Source organism: Taudactylus pleione, unplaced genomic scaffold, assembly GCF_031769625.1.
Source record: "Taudactylus pleione unplaced genomic scaffold, aTauple2 ptg000897l, whole genome shotgun sequence".
Lineage (NCBI taxonomy): Eukaryota > Metazoa > Chordata > Amphibia > Anura > Myobatrachidae > Taudactylus > Taudactylus pleione.
In genome coordinates this window covers 308,807-332,808 of record NW_028285298.1, presented here as the reverse complement: position 1 = coordinate 332,808, position 24,002 = coordinate 308,807, and the positions used below count along the sequence as shown (strand labels likewise).

Sequence of the window (24,002 nt, the reverse complement as noted above, 5' to 3'; positions counted from 1 at the left end):
TGGGACTGGTTTACACTATGATGGGGGCACCACATGCTTGTGGCCTCTCTATTGTAATGGGAACCAGCGCACGCTTCCTAGCACTGGTTTACACTATGACGGGGGAACCACATGCTTGTGGCTTACTAATTAAAATGGGAACTAGCGCACGCTTCCTAGCACTGGGACTGGTTCACACTGATGGGGGCATTCTCTATTTTACTATATATATATATATATATATATATATATATATAACTGAATGGCGTGAAACGCAAAATTTATTGTATTTTGAGGCTTGAAGCACTTACACGTATGATAACAAAACTACATGCACAAAATAAAACTACGCGTATTGTAACATAAAACTACATGGGTGATAAAAAATACTGTCAAAATAAAAAAAATAAAAAGTTGAAGATCGAGCAAAATAAGGAAGTTTGTTGGCAATATCAAAATAATTACACAATCCTCTGTCCACAGAGCAAAACAACAGTAACTCCACCACGGCACTAACAATGAGTCAGAGTGTGGTGTCCTTTCAGGTAATCGATGTTCAGAATGTTGTTACTAGAATGTCGACAGTTTCTGAATGACGTTAGTCAGAATGTCGACATGGACATTAGGACGATTAGGGGTAGGCTAAAATAAGCACAAAAAAAAATCATATGTCGACATTCTGGTGTCAACATGATAAGAGTCAACATTCTGAACATTAACCATGCCGACCTAATTCTAAGTCGACATATTGGTTTTCAACCTAGAGCCGTACTCAATTAGAGCGGATCCGCGATACTTTTCCCGTCTCCCAGACTTTTCGCCTACATTGCGTCTTTTGTAAACGGAAAAGTATCACGGCCGTGCCCGCTTTACCCCGTATTCAATATGGAAGTACGCGAAAATGGGACCCGGCGAAACTTGAACAGGCGGAAAGTACTGTCAGATTTGGGGAAATCAGCCTGACACCCCCCAAAAGATGCTCTGACATGGGGGTTAGCTATGGTTACCCCCCGATTTGGCTTGCTGAAGGTATTTGGTGTTTTTAAACGGACTCAATAGCTGCTAAATAGCGTTTTAGTATAAGTGGTGCAGAATAGTCTTCAGGAGTAGTTTTTCTTGAAAATAAGTTATCCCAGCAAATTTGGGGTACTTGAAAATGGGGGTCAGCATATTTAAAAGTTGCTAAAGTGAAGTTGAAAAAATCGTGAAAAATCCACCTGCCGCAAACACCTGCAATCAAAAAAACACCTGGGGCGTACTTGTGGACCCCCCCAGAGTCAAGTTCGCTAGTTTTTATCTGTGTCCCCCAACATTTTTTTTTTTGCCCCCATATTCAAAGTGATTTTTTTTTTGTGGTGTCCTTAAGTGTTTGTTTGTTTGTTTTTAAACCGTTTACCTTTGGGGTACTGTCTGAAGGCTGCAGGGGGGTTGCCGAAACATTGCACCCCAAAACCCCAATTCTACACTTTTTTCTGCCTGCTATTCATAGGCAAAACTTTATTCGCCTATTACATTGCATTGACTCCGCCTAGGCGGAAAGTCTTTCAAATTGAATACGAAGTAAAATCCAAACAGGCGAAAGTGACGTCATCGACGAAATGTTTTCAACAAAAATACGCGAAAACGGCTTTTCGCTTCAAATTGAATACGGCCCCTAGTGTCCATGTTGACATTTTGACGTTATGGAGAGTTGCGAGCATACTCCATGTAGGCAAATAAACTCCTCCATTTGGTTTTCACAATCTACACTGCTGAGCGCTAACAAGAGTGACACAGTCTGTCAGTAGGTATCAAACCCTCCCAGCACTGACCTTTATCATGTCAGCACAATAAGGGTTAAAGTTTCAGAAACTGGTCGGTGAGAAGGAGATTTCAGCTGAAGGGGAGGAAGCATTTTGTCTATGCACATTAGGTTTTCTGTCTGTAAGCATTTGTAAGGATTCTGCAGGGGGACACACTATGCCTAAAGTGTCTGACACGGTAGCAAAACAGCCAGCATTATATAAGGGTACATTGTAATTATTCTGTCACGGATTAACCAACTGTGGCCCTGATTCAGAGCCAGACGCTCTGACAGAGCGCTCGCTCTGAATCAGGGCCGTCCCTCTGAAATTAAGAGCGGCCTCCTGGCCGCTCGCATAGCTGTGGGTGACCACCCACAGCTATAGCGAGCGGCCAAAATGATGGTCGCGATGGTCAAGACCATCGCGACCATCAGGCTTGCGACGAGACCCTTGCGGTAGGGTCTCGTTGCTGCAAGCCCTGGAGTGCTTTTGGCTCTATCAGAGCCAAAAGCTTGTGATGTCAGTGGGGCCGGCCCCAGACGGTAGGCGTTCCCATGGAAACGCCTCTGTCTGGGCAGCCACGCCCCCGGCACGCCCACCAAAGGGGGCGTGCTGTCACTCACCATCGACAGCACTCCCCCTTTGGTGAGAGACCCATAATGACGGCTTGGCCGTCGTTATTCGGGTCTCGCACATGCGCACGACGGAGCCGCCTCTGTCGTGCGCATGCGCACTTGGCCAACATCGACAAGTTCGCGAGCGGGTCAGAATTAGGCCCTGTATTTGTTCTGCACATGTGAAAGATTCAACATTATATTAAATGAACTCATATTTTAGGTTCATAAATGGAAAATGGACTTTCATGAGGCCAGGTGATGCATATGCCGTATGTTATAATGAGAAAATAGGTTAGAGTGCAATATATGTTGTATGGAACAGTAAGCGACTTACGCCCACGGGGCATATAAAGGAATAGAGGAATTGTACAGTTATACAAAGGATCATAAACTGCACCCGCTAACACCACACAATGCAGGGCGCCATTCTGCAAATGCCTCTGTCACCGGTCTCTGGTAATCAGACAGGCCGCAGTCTCCAGAATACGTTTTCAGCCCACAAAATGGCCGCCAGAAGCTAATGAATGGATAGGCTGAGTTCAGAAGGACGATATTGGCTCAGCTGTGGCCGTGTGTGTAGGTAATAGGTGCACTTTAATAAGGAGCACTAGACAAAGCACACAAGCTAAGCTAAACTTTGGGGCTGATGCATGGCTGGCAGCAAAATAAACGTAAATGACATTAAAAAAAACCACAAAAATTGCTTATTTCCGCCCATATGTAGAAATCGTGTGCAGCAAACGCAATTAAACTGCAAAGACAACTTCTCCATCTCAGTAAGCAAAAATAATTAAATAAAAAAAAAATTAAATAACAAAAAAACAAAACAAAAAAATACACTCACAAAAGTAACAGAATATGTCCTAGTGTCAAAGAAAGCATCAGTGATTGGGGGAGCGTCCGCAAATCTCAGCGAACGCCATCATCACCAACCATCTGCGCCTGCACCTGACCGCCCACAAATAATATGGCTCTCTCTCAGGGGTATATGCGTCTGTTTCCTGCCTTATTGTACTCAGCCTATACGTATATATGCCGCTTCTCACCACTGTACCGCTTCTCCGAATGCTTCCAGTGCACGCGTAGAGCGTATTCATGTACGATATGCTACTCTGCGCAAACCAGCGCTCACCCTGCATCAGCCCCTTTGCCTGTAACTTATGGAGCATACACAGGGTCAGATTTGTCAGATGAACGATTTTACCAAAGATTTGAACGATTTTTGACTGCATTAAAATGAATGGAATCGTCCAAGTCTGATCAGATGTCAGATATCGTTATCTGACTATCGGGAACGCGCATCGTTCAGGCATGCCAGATATGTCAGATTTTCCTTCAGATATGAACAATTGGACGATTTTTTAAATCGTTATCGTTCAGATCTGAAGAAAAATCTGACCGTGTATGTGTGCACCATTACAGTGTAAGCTTTTATTCGGGAACACAATGACAGCCAGGGTCAGGGGTCCTCATCAGACCGGAGAGCGGACCATGTGACCTACCTGTCGTAGTGGCAGCATGAGGGGAGATTGCAGGCCACACATTATAGGAAAGTAAAATCCACAGCTAGCGGTGAAAGGTCAGGGTTAGGGTCAGCGTTAAGGACAAGAGACAGAAATAAGAGCAGAGCAGGTTGTTAGTCAGACACAAGGGTTAGACATAAGAGGCAGATAAGGCTTAGTACTGTATAATATATGTGATCAGTTCACGTCACTGAGAAACGAGCATGAAGAGATACAAAATAACAATTAATGCAGGAATTAGTCACAGCAACGATAAAGTGCAAACTTTCCTTTTTTTTAATTTTTATATATAATATTCAGAAAAAAAATTGATACATATAAAAATACACTGGTACGATCATCAAAAGATGTTGTGTGGTATCTGCGATCAAATACCACAGCTAATAATCAGACAGTTCAACAAAACAGCAAATAATCTGTATCGCTTAATGTTGCAATATTTATAGAACTGAAACAAAATTGCTTATGGGTTAGCTGGAGATTTTTTATACCGCGTATCCACTAGGCCAGGCCTACCCAACCTGTGGCTCTCCAGCTGTTGTGAAACTACAAGTCCCAGCATGCCTTGCCACAGTTTTGCCATTAGGGAATGCTAAAACTCTGGCAAAGCATGCTGGGACCGGTAGTTTCACAACAGCTGGAGAGCCACAGGTTGGCCAGGCCTGCTCTAGGCGATTTAAATGAGCGATTGAAACGATTATGGCATCGTAATCAATCGCTCATTAATCGTGCACTATGTCGGAAACGACCAACGATGCGCGCTCCCGCTGGTCGTTTTCTGACATCAATCGTCGCCTGAACATGCAGGTCAATCTGCCGATAACGACAGGTTGGGCACGTTCAGGGATGAGGGAGGGTGCCTACACTGAACGACATATCGTAGGCACTGCACACTATGAGGAACGACTGTACGAAGACAATGTTGTCATCGTACTGTTGTTCCTCTATATGCTAGTGGATACGCACGGTTAGACAGCACAATTTCTAAAATCTTCTGTGTACATTTGTAATCCACTCCGTTCTGCAGTAAAAGTAGACAAAAAAGCAGGGAGCACTTTTGGAACTCCACAACCTAAATTGATTATGAAATGACCAGTCACTGAATAAAACTTTAAAATATACGTATATTATAATGATGCCTGTAGCGGCATCCGGCTTAAGGTTTTATTGGCAGGTCTCAATACCTGAATACAGGGGTGAGTGGTATGCAGAGCTCATTAGTGTCAGGCCGAAGTATTAATTGTTTAGTCAGTCAAAGTGCTCCAGGGTCTCGCTGGGGGCCAATATAGTAGTGGTCAATATTGCTGACCTGACACTCACCAATATGAGGGAAGACTGATTATCTGCGTGGTGAGTAAGGTCCGCCTTATCTCACCGCGTCCCCGGGCCTTTTTTTGCGGCCGTGTACAAAGGATCCTACCAAAGACATCCTGCCTCTTTACATAGAGAGTAATTAGTGAAGAAGGCTGGTTAGCGTCAAACAGCCGCCATCAATCTGCATTTTCTGCCAGCCCCACCCAGGGTATCCCGGACATATTGGCAGGTCAGTCTGGGTCCAATCATGCTGCCATTTGCAGCATGTTAGGTGTAAATGTGGCCAGCAGACCTGCACCTCAAAGAGAATCAGTCACCAGGTTCAACATCTATTAAGTTACACGATTTGTCAGGGCCGTAGCTAGGGTAGTGCAGCCGGTGCCATCGCACAGGGCACCACAGGTCAGGGGGCGCTGTTTGGGCCTGTCAAATTTCTGTTTATTATCATTCTTGCTTGTAGCTTCCTCTTATTTCATCCCCAGCATCTCCTGGCCTCCGCTATCTCTTCCCTGGCCCTTCCCCGTGAGGCTATGGCCCTTTTTTGGGTGCATTATGTCCCTTTGAAAAATGAGGGGGGCGCCAATGCTCTTTCTGGCACAGGGCACCAAAAAGTCTAGTTACGGCTCAGCGATTTGTGCCCGGTGTGTGGGCAGAATCAGTTACTGGATGGACCAATGTGATATATATTTTCATGGGATGGATCTATACAATTTGGACTGACGGCTCATCAAGTTACACTGGTTTTCGCACAGTGCATATAAAATACATACATGTACCTGTCCACATGTCCCAACACCCCAAGTTACTAAGCTCTTTCTTTTGTGTTTTTGGCCTTTGTTGGGCATTGTCAGGTTTTTGGCTCGCTGGAAAGTTTTGCATTTCTTCATAAAGACAATCCTCACTGTAGTCTATACTCTGTGTTATCACATCAGGTATGCAATTGGGAAGCCGACTGCCTTAGTACTGGCAGCCGGCTTCCCGACTGTCATACCCCTTAGATGCAGACGCCTGGCATTTCCCCGACGCCGGGAGACCGGCATCCCGAACGTAGTGATGCCGGGCGCCGCGAGCGGACAGCCGCGAGGGGGGGGGTTTGGTTCCCGGGGGGGACTTAGGGTTAGGCACCCCCCCGGGAGGGCTAGGGTTAGGGGGAGGGAGGGTTACGGTTAGGCACCCCCGGGTGGGACTTAGGGTTAGGCAGCGGGGAAGGGGGTGGTTAGGGTTAGGCACTTGGGGGTAGGTTAGGGTTAGGCACCCCTAAGGAGGGTTAGGTTAGGTTAGTATATACTTACCTATCCACGATCGGGATTTCCAGCATTGTCGGGCTGCCGCTGCCGGGAATCGAACCGTGCGGCCGGCGGTATTTCATACAAATTCCTCACATCATACCCTCCACTAAAGCCTGGGAGAGGTTACTATACTTTGACAATTGGAGATCTTTCCTTGCCAAGATAATGAGGGCGCTCACATACCCGAGGGAAGAGAAGTGAAATACTTTGTCATAATGCAAACAATTCAAACCAGAGAAGACCAGCGCTTCCCAAGATACACAGAGAGACAGATACAGGTGGGAGCAAAGCAAAACAAGCCTGTAACTATGCACCTAGAACAAACCATGCTGCGCTGCACATGGGGCAGATGTACTATGAGCAGATAGATTTAGACTTCAGAGGGGCGGGTCCAAACGCAAATCTAAACTGCAGTGTAACAATAAAGCTGTCCAGCATGTGTGGGCTACATGCAAAAGCAGTCGGTACTTACCCTGCATGCAAAATAATAAATGTATTTGCAACAGTTATACTGAAACATGGTTTGTCCAGGAGCAAAGTTACCGGCTTTTTTTGCTTTGCTCCCAACTTAGAACCTGCCCCAATATGTCAATAATAGTAATAATAATATAAATTATGGTTACAGTGTTCTCAACAAATCCAGCAGGAATCTAAAGGGTGTTCCGCACATCGCTGCGCAGTTACCACATTAACGGATTGGGAAGAGGGAGAGCACAAGATGGAGAGGGAAAATAATGCTCTTACAAACAAGTGTCCATATAATAACTGGCTGTATCCATATCCCTATCATAGAATGCATGGGCACTTGTTTGTAAGCCCATTATTTTACTTTATTTATTTATTGCAATAACAAAAAATAAATAAACCTTTGATCTACGGGAAGCATTTATTATGTTGTTTCTCTGCCCATCCCGCACAGAGCAATTACCCGATTGGCTTTCTATTATCTGTTGTATATAGACATGGACAAATTACACAACGGGCCAAATTAAAGGGGATAACATTAGGCAAAGGGCCATCTTTAAAGCCCCCCCCCCCCCGGTGTCCAGGCTTCTTCCTCTTTTAAGAGAAAGACACAGTGTAAACAACATGAGAAAAGGGAAGCCGTCCTACCATCATGCAAAACGCTTTTATTAATGCTCTTAAACTGTATATGCAAAGTGACTAATGTGTTGCAAAGCATCATCGGGGGCCAATAATTAGGCGAGTTGTGGCCCCTGTCATCCTACCCACAAATCAGCAGCACCAAGGATAATGCACATAAACATCTATTTATTAATTGAAAAAAAAAAAAAGAACAAAAAAAAAAATTATTGTAGCAACAAACCCACCAACACTCAGTAACCAAGAGGACATTAGTAATGCTGATTGGACAACTATTGCCGGACAATCCAATGACAAATATGATAGACACACTGAACCCTTCAGGGTCCTGGAGTTATACATGTGCTTGCAACTAGGACTGCAGGGGTCGTGAAAATGGTGCTTGTACTGTTGTGTGTGTGTAATTATATTAGATTATAATACAGGGCTGGACAAATCCCGGGGGCGCAGGTGCCTTCCACAGGCCAACGACCTACTTCACACAACAGATGAATGGCGGCACTCCAAGCATCTTGTGAAAATGCAAAAAAGTACTTAACGTTTAATTCAACGTTTCGGGCGCATTCCTGATGACGGGAATGCGCCCGAAATGTTGAATTTTACTATGTACTATTTTGTATTTTCACAAGACTCTAGGGGGTAAATTTACTAAGATGGGGAGTTCTATTAAGTGATGTTGCCCATAGCAACCAATCGGATTCCAGGTATTATGTTCTAGATGGTGCTAGAAAAATGAGAAGTAGAATCTGATTCTTAATAAAACTCCCATCTTAGTAAACTTACCCCTTGGAGTGCGGCCATTTCTTTGTTAGATAGAAGCTTTTACTAGTATAGATAGTAAGTTTTTCCTTATGCAGCACAACACGTGTAACCGCTTCTCCACCCTCCTGTCACAAATGCCATCACGGACTAAACTATCCCTGCACTTAGGGTCATCTCCCATAGTACAGAACATTCTGTGATAGACAGAAAAGAGAATACTGCCAAGATTTCATTAGTTCTAGAAACACCAAAGAATGAGTAAATGAGGGATACAAACAAATCAGCTCATAAAATAAATAGCATATTCCAGTAGCCAAACAGGGGTCAGAGGGCCTGATTCAGAGCCCGGTCGCAAGCGCTGAGCGCTCGCAACCGGGTCGATGGTGGCCCAGAGCGCATGCGCGAGACCCGGATAGCGACGGGCAATCCGTCGCTCCGGGTCTCGCACCAAAGGGGGCGTGCTGTCGATGTTGAGTGACAGCACGCGCCCTTTGGTGGGCGGGCCGGGGGGGTGGCTGCCCAAACGAAGGCGTTCCCATGAGAACGCCTACCTTTGGGGCCGGCCCCACTGACAAGTGGAGAGATTCCGGCTCTGTTAGAGCCAAAATCTCTCTAGGGCTTGCGGCAACGAGACCCCACCACAAGGGTCTCGTCACAAGCCTGATGGTCACGATGGTCTTGACCATCACGTCCATCATCATGGCCGCTCGCTATAGCTGTGGGTGGTCACACACAGCTATGCTAACGGCCAGGAGGCCGTTCTAAAAAAAAAAAAAAAAAAAAAAGACCGGCCCTGATTCAGAGCGAGCGCTCTGTCAGAGCGACCGGCTCTGAATCAGGGTCAGAGTGAGAGTGAAGAATGCAGTCAGCAATCAGCGGTTCTTGCACCCTTCACACCCCAATTATCTCCACCCCAAAAGGCGCTGAGGACTTAACACAGCAGTGAGTTACCATGTACCACCTAAAATACACCACCCAGTTCTATAAACGCCATATGAATTGGGCGCACTACTGTGTGCTATAATATGGTCAAAGGTAAGTAAGGTGATGGAGGTGGTGGTGGGGGGCTTTATGGGGGATATGATGATACGGGGGCATTGGATGGGACATGATAATGAAATGGGGAATTGATGACATGAGCACAATGCTAGACATGCCCCTTGGCACAGAGTATCCCCTCTAGGTTTCCATGGGTGCGCACTCTAAAAACACGAGCTATGCATGCCAATGGGTGCACGGATGTGCCAGCCATCTCTTCCTCCAACTCTTAACATCTTATCAACTCCTGGATCGCCTTAACCTCCCTTAGGACTATTCTACCCGGTGACCAGATGACCTCGCTCCGCCAGGCGACCACAGATTTTTGTCACTGACCGAATAGAGGGTGGTTACCGTTTGTGAGTAACCTGAATCGCCACTACAAATGAAAAGTGGTGGTGTTGCCCCTAGCAACCAGATTCTGTATAATTTTCTAGTATGCAATAAATGATAGACATAATCTGATTGGTTTTAGAAGGGGATGGGTACGGGATGCCGACACTTGGGAACCCGGCGGTCAAAATACCAAAGCCGGCATCCCGACAGGGTTAGGATATAAACACCTGTCGGCAGGTATCCTAACCCCCCCTCCCCGTCCTTACCCTAACACTGCCTACCCGGTGCCTGAACCTAACCTTCCCCCCTGGTGCCTAAACCTAACCTCCTCCCCTTCAGCACGCCCAAAAATGGGGCATGGTCACTCAGGAAGACCACGCCCCTTTTAATCACTGATGGGGGGGTGCCCGCTGCCCTCAAGCTCTCCGCGCAGTGTGAATAGATGCCGTGCGCATGCACATGGCATCTATTCACTCATTGGTCATTGTTTTACCGGAACTTTCACCCTTGCGGGACACTGCGGCCCGCAGGTGGGGTCGGCTGTTTCAGCGGGGTGCCGCCATAACGGCAGGGCACATTTAAGCGCTTTCAAAATCGGGCTGGGCGCCGCACTCCGCTAAAAGAGCCTAGCAGAAACACTACATTATTACATATACTTTTACAGTACATATAAAATGATCGTTCATGTGAAGTCGGCGCAGCAAGCACAAGGAATTAACCCACTCAGTGCCACAGCCGCCATCTTGACCATGTGGGTTGTGTCTCCGGCAACACTACCACCTTGTCTTGCTTGATTACCACAATTGTTCCTAAAACTTTAAAACGGGCTATGATCATTTTTAACTATGTAAATACGGATCTCTGGGCAGAAAAAAAAAAATCTGGGACACCTTAGAAACCCAGTGCAGGGATGATGCTGTTACCTATAGCAACCAGACATTTGCTTTCATTTTATAAACTGTACTGGACAAATAGCAAAATCTGATTGGCTGCTTTAATTGTTGACTCTAACACCCACGCAACAGATTCATGAACGTTCCTCGTTATCATTGAATGTTTAACTGAATCTTTATGTAGGAATAAAAGTCCATGTAGGAGTGTGCACATCTAGTTACACAGGTTTGGACCCATGATGTGACGCTCCAGGCTCGCAGAGGACACGTCACAATGGAGGCAGATAGTCTTTGGGATGAACCAATGCTCAGTCCGTCAATTTACTAGGAGCATGTGACATCACGGACGGCATGTGGTTCAAAGTCCCACTGGATCAATAGGCAGGCCATATTAGATTATTACATGACTATTGGATTAGATCGATGATGTCTACAGAGACTCTGCTGTCAGGCTAAGGGATTTACAGCTCGTGGAGAGTGTCCCAGATGTACGCGCTGTCTATACACTATCTGTTCTCCAGTAATCACTTAATAACTAATCCGAAGGAAGAAACACATAAAAGGACTCTATATCACACAATATCGATACTGCTGTGCTTAACTGATAATGAACATAATACTAGCTGCGTTTCATACTACGGTAAGCTGACATTCTTGTATGGTACATTATAGACATATTCCATTGCACAGTTAGCCACAAAACACACATTTATATAAACATTTTTACTCCATCCAAGAGATTTATACAGACTAATTTATTTATTGTTTTTACCTATCCCCTTACTCATGCCCTGATCGGCTCCATTCACTCTTCAAAAAACTGAACTGTCCCATCTCTTCCCCAATATTCCGTCCCACACTATTCTCCCATACACGCCTAAAGCTGCATACACACGTAACGATTTTATTAACAAACGATTTTCGTTCAGATTTTCCCTTGAAAAAGTGAAAGAAAACAGTTTACAAAAATCGTTGGTTACTAAATTAGTGAATGATTTTGTCAAAGATTATCATGAACGATGAACGATTTTTTAATCATGCATACAGTGAACGGTCATCGTTCATTCTGTACGACATGAACGATTTTCTGAACGAAAATCGTTATGTTGGACAGTCAGAATGGACGATGAACTACAAACTGTAGCGCGCTTGAACGATTATCGTTCACTCCCAAAAAAATGAACAATTTTTTAAACGATTTAACGATAACGACGTCGTTATAGTTAAATTGTTCAAAAAATCGTTACGTGTGTACGCACCTTAAGGCCCCTTTCTTCCCCCATTCAATGCGAAGCCCTCTCTCCCCGACCCAAACACTGTCCAGCTCCTTTATCCTCCTCCATACACTCTATATCCAAGTTTCTTCCCCAATACGCTCTCCTGGCACATTCTCCTCCCCCGCACACACCATTCATATTCAAGACCCTTTACCCCCCCCCCACACATTCAGGGCCTGATTCAGACCCGCTCGCGAGCGCATAAGCGGGTCGATGGTGGCCCAGTGCGTATGCGCACGATGGAGCCGGCTCCGTCGTGCGCATGCGCAAGATCCGGATAGCGACGGGCAATCCATTGCTCCGGGTCTCGTACCAAAGGGGGCGTGCTGTCGATGAGTGACAGCACGCCCCCTTTGGTGGGCGGGCTGGGGGCGTGGCTGCCCAGACGGAGGTGTTCCCATGGGAACGCCTACCGTCTGGGGCCGACCCCACTGACATCACAAGTGATGTCAGTGGGAGTGCTTTCGGCTTTGTTAGAGCCGAAAGCACTCTGGGGCTTGAGGCAAAGAGACCCTACCACAAGGGTCTCGTCGCAAGCCCGATGGTCTTGACCATCCCGACCATCTTCCTGGCCGCTCGCTATAGCTGTGGGTGGTCACCCACAGCTATGCGAGCGGCCAAACAAGAAGGCCGGCCCTGATTCAGAGCGAGCGCTCTGTCAGAGCATCCGGCTCTGAATCAGGGCCTCAGTTCCCCAGCTTATACTGTGTGTGAAGTTCTGCTGCAGACACTGGCAGGCACACAGCCAATTAGTTTACGGAGCTTCGCTCAGAATGACGCCTCCAGATAAGAATGGTCACGTAGGGGTGCGTCAAGCCTGCAGTCTCCAATGGGGATCTTCTGCTCCAGACATGTAGGGATATCCCCATATGTAGCGTACAAGGGATAGGGACGTTATATATGACTTTTATTCTATAACTAGCTGTAGTACCCAGCGTTGCCCGGGTTTACATTTTCAAGTTATAACATTTTATTATGTGTTGTCCAAATCCACCCAGTGGAAGGCCCAGAACAGGTTCCCTGGGTCAAAGTTCTGCCCAGCGTCCAGCAACGGGAGGTCCGACCGGGACCCTAACCTCCCTAAAACCTGGCCAGGATCCAACTGGACCACCTTGCGTTGGTCTCAACCCAATCGGCGCAGGGGTGTCAGAATGCATAACCGGACAAACAGACCAATGAATTTATATGTAAGAATGTATAAACAGAGACGCACTTAAAAATTAAAACCGCACAACAACCATCACATAGTGTGCGATTTGCACAAAAAAACATATCCCAATAGGATATAGTGTTCACAGATATTTCTAAATAATGATAACGATCTATCATGTACAATATAATTACCATACTGTTACATTATCCCATGGTGACAGATATCAATATCTGACATTATCAATATATACATAATCGTAGTGACATCTTGTACAGTACACATAATATATACATACATATATAGCGCCATACAAAGACGTTACCCCATTGTTTACAGTATTTCAGTATACATATATTACTATACAGTGACATTATCACATTGTGTACATTATAGAGATATCTCCATGTAACATCATCAAACTACACCCCCAGTCATTTACCTCCCTATATAGGGGTAGGGGGGTAAGGTGCGCTCTTCCTGCTAGTACTGGTGATGACTTGTGTGTGCTTGTGAGTGGTGTTAATTAGAATATTTCTTCTGGTGGTGGTGATGTTTTGGGAGTGAGGAGGGTGTGATTGGGTATGGAGTGTAGTTTGGAGTAATGTGAAAAGGGGAATGGAATAGGATCAAAATGAGGCCAGCGAGACACAGTAATTTTGGGCAAAATCTTTTATTGAGTAGTCACAATGCTGCTCTGTTAAGATCCCGGGCAGGTGGGTGGGGTTCAGTGATGAGTGGTGATGAGACTGGGGAGGTAGGTGGACCCTTTTAGGGGGCTCCTTCCCGTGCGGTTCAGTGACCTTGCACGTCACCCCTGCTGGACCTATGGTCAGGAGAGAGTTGCTGAGCACGCCTGGGAGCAGGGGGGGGGGGGGGGGGAGAGGGGCTGGTCCGGGGTGGAGCCGGTCACTGGAGGTGTGAGCGGTGCGGACCAGCAGGCGGGTGGGCTGAGAGCTTTCTGCACTGGTGGTCCCTGGTGGGGATGGGGATCTTTAGTGGAGGTCAGCCTGGATCGGTGTCGGGTTTGATATGAGGGTCTCCAACACGTTTCGGCACAGGTGCCTTCTTGAAAGGAGGTGTGAGGCCGCAACGCCGACCTACATCACCACAACAAAAAACCTACCGGTAGGTAAGTACTGCCAAGACTCACACCAACACGCGGGACGCCGCACAGGTGTTCCAACCCACTCTGCAAATCCCCCCACCCCCCGAGACTTCCTAGACTGTCGACCATAGGTCCAGCAGGGGTGACGTGCAAGGTCACTGAACCGCACGGGAAGGAGCCCCCTAAAAGGGTCCACCTACCTCCCCAGTCTCATCACCACTCATCACTGAACCCTACCCACCTGCCCGGGATCTTAACAGAGCAGCATTGTGACTACTCAATAAAAGATTTTGCCCAGAATTACTGTGTCTCGCTGGCCTCATTTTGATCCTATTCCATTCCCCTTTTCACATTACTCCAAACTACACTCCATACCCAATCACACCCTCCTCACTCCCAAAACATCACCACCACCAGAAGAAATATTCTAATTAACACCACTCACAAACACACACAAGTCATCACCAGTACTAGCAGGAAGAGCGCACCTTACCCCCCCTACCCCCATACGTTTTCAGTGCGGGAAAGGTACTCCCACACAAAGGTGCAGCACCCCGAAACCACAACACACCACCCCCTGGTCAACGAGAGCGCAGTTCTACCGCCCATCTTCATACCTCCCTATATACACTGCACCCCCAGCCACTTACCTCCTATATATACACACTGCACCCTCTGTTACTTACCTCCCTATATACACTGCACCCCCTGCCACTTACCTCCTATATATACACACTGCACCCCCTGTCACTTACCTCCCTATATACACTGCACCCCCTGTCACTTACCTCCTATATATACACACTGCACCCCCTGTCACTTACCTCCCTATATACACTGCACCCTCTGTCACTTACCTCCCTATATATACACACTGCACCCCGTCACTTACCTCCCTATATACACTGCACCCCCTGCCACTTACCTCCTATATATACACACTGCACCCCCTGTCACTTACCTCCCTATATACACACACTGCACCCCCTGTCACTTACCTCCTATATATACACACACTGCACCCCCTGTCACTTACCTCCTATATATACACACACTGCACCCCCTGTCACTTACCTTCTATATATACACACTGCACCCCCTGTCACTTACCTCCTATATATACACACTGCACCCCGTCACTTACCTCCCTATATACACTGCACCCCGTCACTTACCTCCTATATATACACACTGCACCCTCTGTCACTTACCTCCCTATATACACTGCACCCCCTGCCACTTACCTCCTATATATACACACTGCACCCCCTGTCACTTACCTCCCTATATACACTGCACCCCCTGTCACTTACCTCCTATATATACACACTGCACCCCCTGTCACTTACCTCCTATATATACACACACTGCACCCCCTGTCACTTACCTCCTATATATACACACACTGCACCCCCTGTCACTTACCTCCTATATATACACACTGCTCCCCTGTCACTTACCTCCCTATATACACTGCACCCCCTGTCACTTACCTCCTATATATACACACACTGCACCCCTGTCACTTACCTTCTATATATACACACACTGCACCCCTGTCACTTACCTCCTATATATACACACACTGCACCCCTGTCACTTACCTTCTATATATACACACACTGCACCCCCTGTCACTTACCTCCTATATATACACACACTGCACCCCCTCCCTATATATACACACTGCACCCCCTGTCACTTACCTCCCTATATACACTGCACCCCCTGTCACTTACCTCCTATATATACACACACTGCACCCCTGTCACTTACCTTCTATATATACACACACTGCACCCCTGTCACTTACCTCCTATATATACACACACTGCACCCCCTGTCACTTACCTCCTATATATACACACACTGCACCCCTGTCACTTACCTCCTATATATACACACACTGCACCCCCTGTCACTTACCTCCTATATATACACACACTGCACCCCTGTCACTTACCTCCTATATATACACACACTGCACCCCTGTCACTTACCTCCTATATATACACACACTGCACCCCTGTCACTTACCTCCTATATATACACACACTGCACCCCCTGTCACTTACCTCCTATATATACACACACTGCACCCCCTGTCACTTACCTCCTATATATACACACACTGCACCCCCTGTCACTTACCTCCTATATATACACACACTGCACCCCTGTCACTTACCTCCTATATATACACACACACTGCACCCCCTGTCACTTACCTCCTATATATACACACACTGCACCCCCTGTCACTTACCTCCTATATATACACACTGCACCCCCTGTCACTTACCTCCTATATATACACACACTGCACCCCCTGTCACTTACCTCCTATATATACACACACTGCACCCCCTGTCACTTACCTCCTATATATACACACACTGCACCCCTGTCACTTACCTCCTATATATACACACACACTGCACCCCTGTCACTTACCTCCTATATATACACACACTGCACCCCTGTCACTTACCTCCTATATATACACACACACTGCACCCCTGTCACTTACCTCCTATATATACACACACACTGCACCCCTGTCACTTACCTCCTATATATACACACACTGCACCCCTGTCACTTACCTCCTATATATACACACACTGCACCCCTGTCACTTACCTCCTATATATACACACACTGCACCCCTGTCACTTACCTCCTATATATACACACACTGCACCCCTGTCACTTACCTCCTATATATACACACACTGCACCCCTGTCACTTACCTCCTATATATACACACACACTGCACCCCTGTCACTTACCTCCTATATATACACACTGCACCCCCTGTCACTTACCTCCCTATATACACACACTGCACCCCGTCACTTACCTCCTATATATACACACACTGCACCCCTGTCACTTACCTCCTATATATACACACACTGCACCCCTGTCACTTACCTCCTATATATACACACACTGCACCCCTGTCACTTACCTCCTATATATACACACACTGCACCCCCTGTCACTTACCTCCTATATATACACACACTGCACCCCCTGTCACTTACCTCCTATATATACACACTGCACCCCCTGTCACTTACCTCCTATATATACACACACTGCACCCCCTGTCACTTACCTTCTATATATACACACACTGCACCCCCTGTCACTTACCTCCTATATATACACACACTGCACCCCCTGTCACTTACCTCCTATATATACACACACTGCACCCCTGTCACTTACCTTCTATATATACACACACTGCACCCCTGTCACTTACCTCCTATATATACACACACTGCACCCCTGTCACTTACCTCCTATATATACACACACTGCACCCCTGTCACTTACCTCCTATATATACACACACTGCACCCCCTGTCACTTACCTCCTATATATACACACACTGCACCCCTGTCACTTACCTCCTATATATACACACACTGCACCCCTGTCACTTACCTCCTATATATACACACACTGCACCCCCTGTCACTTACCTCCTATATATACACACACTGCACCCCTGTCACTTACCTCCTATATATACACACACTGCACCCCCTCCCTATATATACAGACTGCGCCCCCCGTCACTTACCGGCTGTCCCGATTTCTCACGGCCTCCGCTCGCTGCTGTCCCCAGTCCCACCTGACACGCTCGTCACGTGATTCAGCTCTGCTCTAGATGGTGATTGCCTGTCCGTGCTACATCCCCAGCCAATCATAGTGCTCCTTCTATCCGCAGGCACTTCCGCTACCGCCCCCCTGTACTGTATCAGCCTGAATCCTTCATGATGCTATACACAGATACACTGACCCCAGCTGTCAGTGTGCTGTGCCTGGGCCCTGGGGTGTGGGGCAAATAATGCTGACACTGGGGTGTAGGTCAGAATATGCTGACATTCACTGGGGTGTGGTACAGAATATGTTGACGCTGGGATGGGGAACAGATGATAAGGACACTGCGTGGGGTGTGGGACAGATAATGACACTGGGATGAGGGACAAATGATAAGGACACTAGGATGGGGACATGATGACGACACCGATTTGGGGCAGATGATGTCACTAGGATGGGGGACATGATGACGACACGGATTTGGGGCAGATGTCACTGGGATGGGGGACAGGATGACACGAATGGGGGACAGTTTATGACAACACTGGGATGTGGGACATGATGATGGCGGACAGAGGGTGACACTGGGATTGGGGACAGAAATTAGGCTTACATGATTCGCCCACAGTTCCTTATAGTGGCGTATGCTTAGCTAGTTAGCATGCGCAGTGTTAAAATAGCAAGATCCATCCGCAAATCAGACTTGCGTGTAATTCTGCATCAGCCTCAATATGATGACTTAAGGGAGAGAATCTGATGGCATCAGGGGCTCGATCCAATTAGAGGCGAAGAGGGCGAATTCGCTCCCCCTTGCATCCCAGTCTCACACAGGACTCGCACATTTTGCTCACAGCCCTATGGGTCTGCGAACAAAAATGTGTGAGTTCGGTGGTACCATGCAATTTCAAAATGCGTCCCCAGGCGGTAACCATCAGGTCTCGCATATGATGTTTTAATCCCGTCCACCTCTTAATCAGGCCCGGCATATAGCAGAATTTTATGACACTGGGATATGGGGACAGAATCTTATTTCCCTGCTATGTGGAACAATACGATGAGACTGGGCAGAAGACGCTGCTGAACCTGTGATCTGGGAGAATTCGGGATGTGGGTCAAAAGATGAGATCTGGGATAAAATGTAATTATACTGGGATGTGGAGCAGTATATGTCACATGCACTAACACACCCCTCATCTCCTGATATACTCTGTGCTTCTGGAGATTCTGTTCTTTATAGTATATAATGAGTTTGTCCATTGTCAATGGTTTTAACCATCGGAAGAAAACCATTTATAGATGAAGCATCAGTGGTACACTCCTGTGCCTGCTAAGACCATGGGCGCCATCCACCATTGGGCCTCTGCTGCCAATGTACATCAATGTGATCGCCCATCGATAGCAAAACTATATAGCTCTCTGTGGGGGAAATAAAACAGCCTGGTGTTGCCTTGTAAGTGATTGCCAGGTTAAATCATTGGGCAGATTCGATGGAATTTAGACAATGTCTGCATGTGGCAGGGTTCTACATTTCCCTCTGTGGCTTCCTACTGCCTCCATTCCCCTCCTCACATCCTGTCACATGCAGTCCCGTCCTCACAAACACATCACTCATCTCCTGATATACTCTGTGCTGCTGGGGACCATGCTCCTCCCATTATATAATCAGTCCGTGGCTTCCTGCTGCCTTCATTCCCCTCCTCACATCATGTCACTGACCCTGTCTCATCATCAGGGGAGTCTACTTTAGAGAGGAGGAGGCCCTCTCCTCTCTTCCTGGCGGCCGGCAGCCGACTGACGCGGCTGGCCGGCCACCGGAGCATTAGTAGACTCTGGGCACTAGAGTGTGCCCGGAGTCTACTGCACATGCGCAAAACGTTGTGGCCATTTTTCCGGCTATTTGTACAGCACTGACACCTGGCGCGGGGTCTGCGGTGCTCTGCACCCATTATAGATGTGCCCCTGCTCATCATACTTACCTACTCTCCCAGAAAATGCAGTAGACTAGCAATTATTAGACCCTCCAACATGACCACTTCCACTAGGTACAAATCTGCTCCTGGACTTCCTACTTAATTTATGATTGCATCCACCTGAGTTGAAACACCGCACCGCCCCGCTGTGTGTTTGAAGAGGAAATCCATTCTACACATGTGCAGAACTGATCTTCTCTGACTCCCCGGACTCTCCTGCGGACCTGGCAATTTCTGACCGGTTTTGCCGGCAAAAATAGTTAAGTGGTTAACGAGTTCAACACAGGTGACGGCAATCATAAATTAGGTGGGCAGTCCAGGAACAGACCATTTTGTACCTAGTGGAAAGGGTCATGTTGGATGGTCTGGATTTTTCAGGTAGTCCCTTATACCCCCAGAAGAGTGGGTAGATCTCCAGCATAACGCCAAACTTCTTAGTGAAGTGGACAGGATATGGAGATAATACCGGGAAAGGCCATTCTATATGCGGGTTTGGGGCTAAAATGACACAAATCTCGTAGTTTTAGTTCTGCCCCTTTTGCAGGGGTGGGGCCCAATGATGTAAGAGCCCCGACCCCGCTTAGTGGTCAGCTGCATCTCCTCTCCGGGGCGTCTCAGTCGGGATTGGGAGGTTGCATCTTATGTGATGTTTAATATTTATCGGCCTGACCTCCCGATCCTATAGAAGCCTGTGTATAATGAGCTATTTCTAGCACAGTGTGTACGGGGCTCACAGGGGATCAAGCTGGGAACACAGTACTCGGATGATTGGGAGCGTTTACCCGATCGGCTGAGTGATCGCAAAGCTGGTACCCAGCTTAAGTTTGTAGCCTCAGTCTTCCTACTGCCTCCATTGCTCTCCTCACATCATTTCGCTGCCCTTGTCACATGCGGCTCTATCTTCACTCACTCACGGATGGTACCAATCCGAGGGTCGTTCAATAAGGTGATTAAATGCTAGTTACGCACACTTCCGCAAGCAGCCATTTCTTTTTTTGCCAGAGCGTAAAACAGTAAGGGGCAGATTCATCTAAGCGCGGTAGCTACGCGCACTAACTCACAGAAGGACAATTTTTCTCGCAGCCTGTGAAGGTGTGAGCAGAACCAGCCTACCATAATGGGCTATGTGTGCAATGCAAGCTGATACCAGCGCTTGTGTTGAATCTGCTCCTATATATAGCTGAGCAGTTACAGTGTGGCTGGCAGCCTTGAAAGTGATGTCACAGCAGCTCAAATGACTGCATTCTCACTCAGCTTTTTATTACTTGTATCAGGCTCCATCAGGACACTGCATTAAATATGTGGCCGTTCTTGTCTTAGTATTTTTACTTTTTGGCTCTTGGTAATAGGGTGATAGGGGCACAGAAACGTCGTATTACTGTAATAGTGACCATATGGGGTTTGTGTGTGTGAGGCTGGCAGCCGCTGCCTGAGCTTGGGGGACCCGGCAAAGTGTGTATGGGTAGAAACTATTACTGACTGTCCGTCAGTCAGTCAGTATCTGTTTGCAAGTAAACGCAAGAATTTATAGACATGTGACTAAGCCGAAGCCCCGCCCTCATGTCACTCACTGTAAAGAGGTGGTGACATGTCTGGAAGCTGGGCGGTACAGATGAGATCAGCCAATCAGCGAAGGCATGAGTGGCTAATCATCGTCCAGGAGCTGCCGGTACTGTGATGTGGTTGGATAGGGCGCAGAGGGAGGCTTGGTACGCACAGGCGCCAGCTCTTCATTCCCTTCATTTACTGCAGCTTTACGACAGTGACTTTCTCTGCAGCGCAGCCACAGACAGCGGAGTGTGAAGGTGAGAGAGTAGCCCTCAATCTCCTGGTCAGTGTAACCCGCAGACGAGCACTTCCGGGGTTCTTCTTATATCACTGGGTGAGCAGCTGATAACCCCAGTCCCTGTCCTGTCTTATATGACCAGTAATAGCCCAGATACCCCAGTCCCTGTCCTGTCTTATATGACCAGTAATAGCCCAGATACACCAGTCCCTGTCCTGTCTTATATGACCAGTAATAGCCCAGATACCCCAGTCCCTGTCCTGTCTTATATGACCAGTAATAGCCCAGATACCCCAGTCCCTGTCCTGTCTTATATGACCAGTAATAGCCCAGATACCCCAGTCCCTGTCCTGTCTTATATGACCAGTAATAGCCCAGATACACCAGTCCCTGTCCTGTCTTATATGACCAGTAATAGCCCAGATACCCCAGTCCCTGTCCTGTCTTATATGACCAGTAATAGCCCAGATACCCCAGTCCCTGTCCTGTCTTATATGACCAGTAATAGCCCAGATACCCCAGTCCCTGTCCTGTCTTATATGACCAGTAATAGCCCAGATACACCAGTCCCTGTCCTGTCTTATATGACCAGTAATAGCCCAGATACCCCAGTCCCTGTCCTGTCTTATATGACCAGTAATAGCCCAGATACCCCAGTCCCTGTCCTGTCATTGTATGACTATCAATAGCCCCCAGATATCCCAGTCCCTGTCATTATATGACCAGTGATTACCCCCAGACACCCCATTCTCTGTCCTGTATGACTAGTGATAGCCCCCAGTCCCTGTACTGTCTCTTCCTCTGGGAAGAGAACAGCGCCACTTGCATTAGTAGTTGTGGGTGAATATTTACATCAACATGGAAGCCAGTTTACACAAGAGTAGGTAGCAAGCCATATGACTTAATTTAATTATGCATGTCCATCGAGGCGGCCCTGCTTTTGGTGTACAATCGCAGGAATGGCCGAAAGTGAATACACACTGCACTATTGGTCCGATCAGCTGTACATAAGATGTGACTCTTCGATTCGACCAGCTTTCATCCAACAAACCATGATTGAAGGTGTGTACACACTCTTCTGATATCGGACGAATGGCTCGATGATTGTATAGGTGTGTACCCAGCTTTACCCCAGTCCATGTCTTGCCATAATATGACCAGTGATAACCCCCCAAGATATCCCAGTGCCTGTCTTGTCATTATATTACTAATAATAGCCACCAGATAGTGCACAGGAACAGGGCTGATTATAATACTATATTACAGGTTCACTTTGCCCTGGGGTGAAGTTAGTGCTGTGTATCTTCTGTCTTACCCCACCACACTCCATCCAGTCATCCAACTGACTCTTCCAAACAAATAGGAACATTTGTAATCACATTTTCTATGCTGTACTGGAAGCTATGATTACTTGCTAGAGCTATTATAAAGCCGCATTACTTGTTTCGTCAGTTGCATAATAAATGTTAATAAATAATGAAAACGTATGACATACATTGGAAGCACTGGGGCTATGGGGCAAGGCACCTCTGATATGTTTCTCAGATAAATTAGAACCCGGACCTCAGTTGGCTACTTTTTAATGAACCTGCCACAAAATGGGTGACATCCCTGTATATAAGCGGCAGGATCACGCTAAAATATGCCTTGTTACTTTTGTGTGCATGCGTAATGTTTGCACAAATTACCACAAAGCCTTTCTCTTCCAGCCACCCACCGCCATGGGGCTGCTTCACAACCTTGTCCGAGGCCTCGTGCGTGGTTCAGACAGACTGGCCGAGATAACCAGCAAAATGGGCCCCAAATCCTTTAACAGAGGAAGAGGCGCCAAGAGAGTCGGATACCTGACCGCAAACAAAAAATTTGTCAAAGTAAAAGAGATGGTGCCGGAATTTGTGGTCCCCGATCTGACCGGTTTCAAACTAAAGGCTTACGTCTCTTATCGGGTTCCGCCAGTTACTGAGGAGGAAATGACGGCTGAGAAACTCTTCATGGAAACTGCAGCTCCAGCCATACAGAAGGATATTGACGAGGGGACCTTCGATCCAAACAACTTGGAAAAGTATGGACTGGAGTCCTCCCAAGAGGGCAAACTGTTCAAGCTGTATCCAAAGAATTATGTACAGTAGCCGGAATAGTAGGGTGTTCTCGAAATTATTCACAAGGGACTGCAAACCTCATTATAGAACTCTGTATTTTCTAATTAAATGCAAACTTTTCACCCATGCTTCTTAATTATTTAAAGGTGTTAGGATTACAGGGTATAAAGCTGCCCACACTTTGTGTTAGTGCATCTCGTGTTCCAGTGACAATTTGTGTACCATTCTGCGGGTGTGGTATAAGAGATAGACAATGTCTAGATAGACACCAGGTGTTAAAGACAGTTAATAGTTAGACAAGGGTAAAAGTTCGACAGACAAAAGTCAGACACACTAAAGTTGGACATGTACAA

General features: G+C 47.0%; 2 protein-coding genes across 6 annotated transcripts in view; one reads left to right on the top strand and one right to left on the bottom strand.

Moving 5' to 3' along the window:
* PNPLA7 (patatin like domain 7, lysophospholipase) overlaps window positions 1–17,869 on the bottom strand; it is a 169,466-nt gene extending 151,597 nt beyond the window's left edge. The window contains exons 1-2 of one of the 2 annotated variants that reach the window (XM_088459191.1): window positions 17,775–17,856; window positions 3,883–3,946 (exon numbers count right to left, since the gene is read on the bottom strand). The gene's annotated coding sequence lies outside the window, so the exon portion shown is untranslated. Of the gene's footprint in view, window positions 1–3,882; window positions 3,947–17,774 lie in introns of both variants that reach the window. The other variant, XM_088459190.1, reaches the window with a different exon arrangement.
* Window positions 17,870–21,432: 3,563 nt separating this feature from the next.
* Window positions 21,433–23,771, top strand: MRPL41 (mitochondrial ribosomal protein L41). Of its 4 annotated transcripts, none has more exons than XM_088459119.1 (2): window positions 21,433–21,569; window positions 23,260–23,771. In XM_088459119.1, exon 2 carries the CDS (start codon window positions 23,272–23,274, stop codon window positions 23,677–23,679), a length of 408 nt encoding a protein of 135 aa, XP_088315245.1. In that variant the 5' UTR covers window positions 21,433–21,569; window positions 23,260–23,271; the 3' UTR covers window positions 23,680–23,771. The 4 variants fall into 4 exon arrangements, with proteins under 4 accessions (XP_088315245.1, XP_088315246.1, XP_088315248.1 ...); XM_088459120.1 differs by having other exon boundaries at window positions 21,565–21,646; XM_088459122.1 differs by lacking the exon at window positions 21,433–21,569 and adding an exon at window positions 21,673–22,612.
* The last annotated feature ends 231 nt before the right edge of the window (window positions 23,772–24,002 follow it).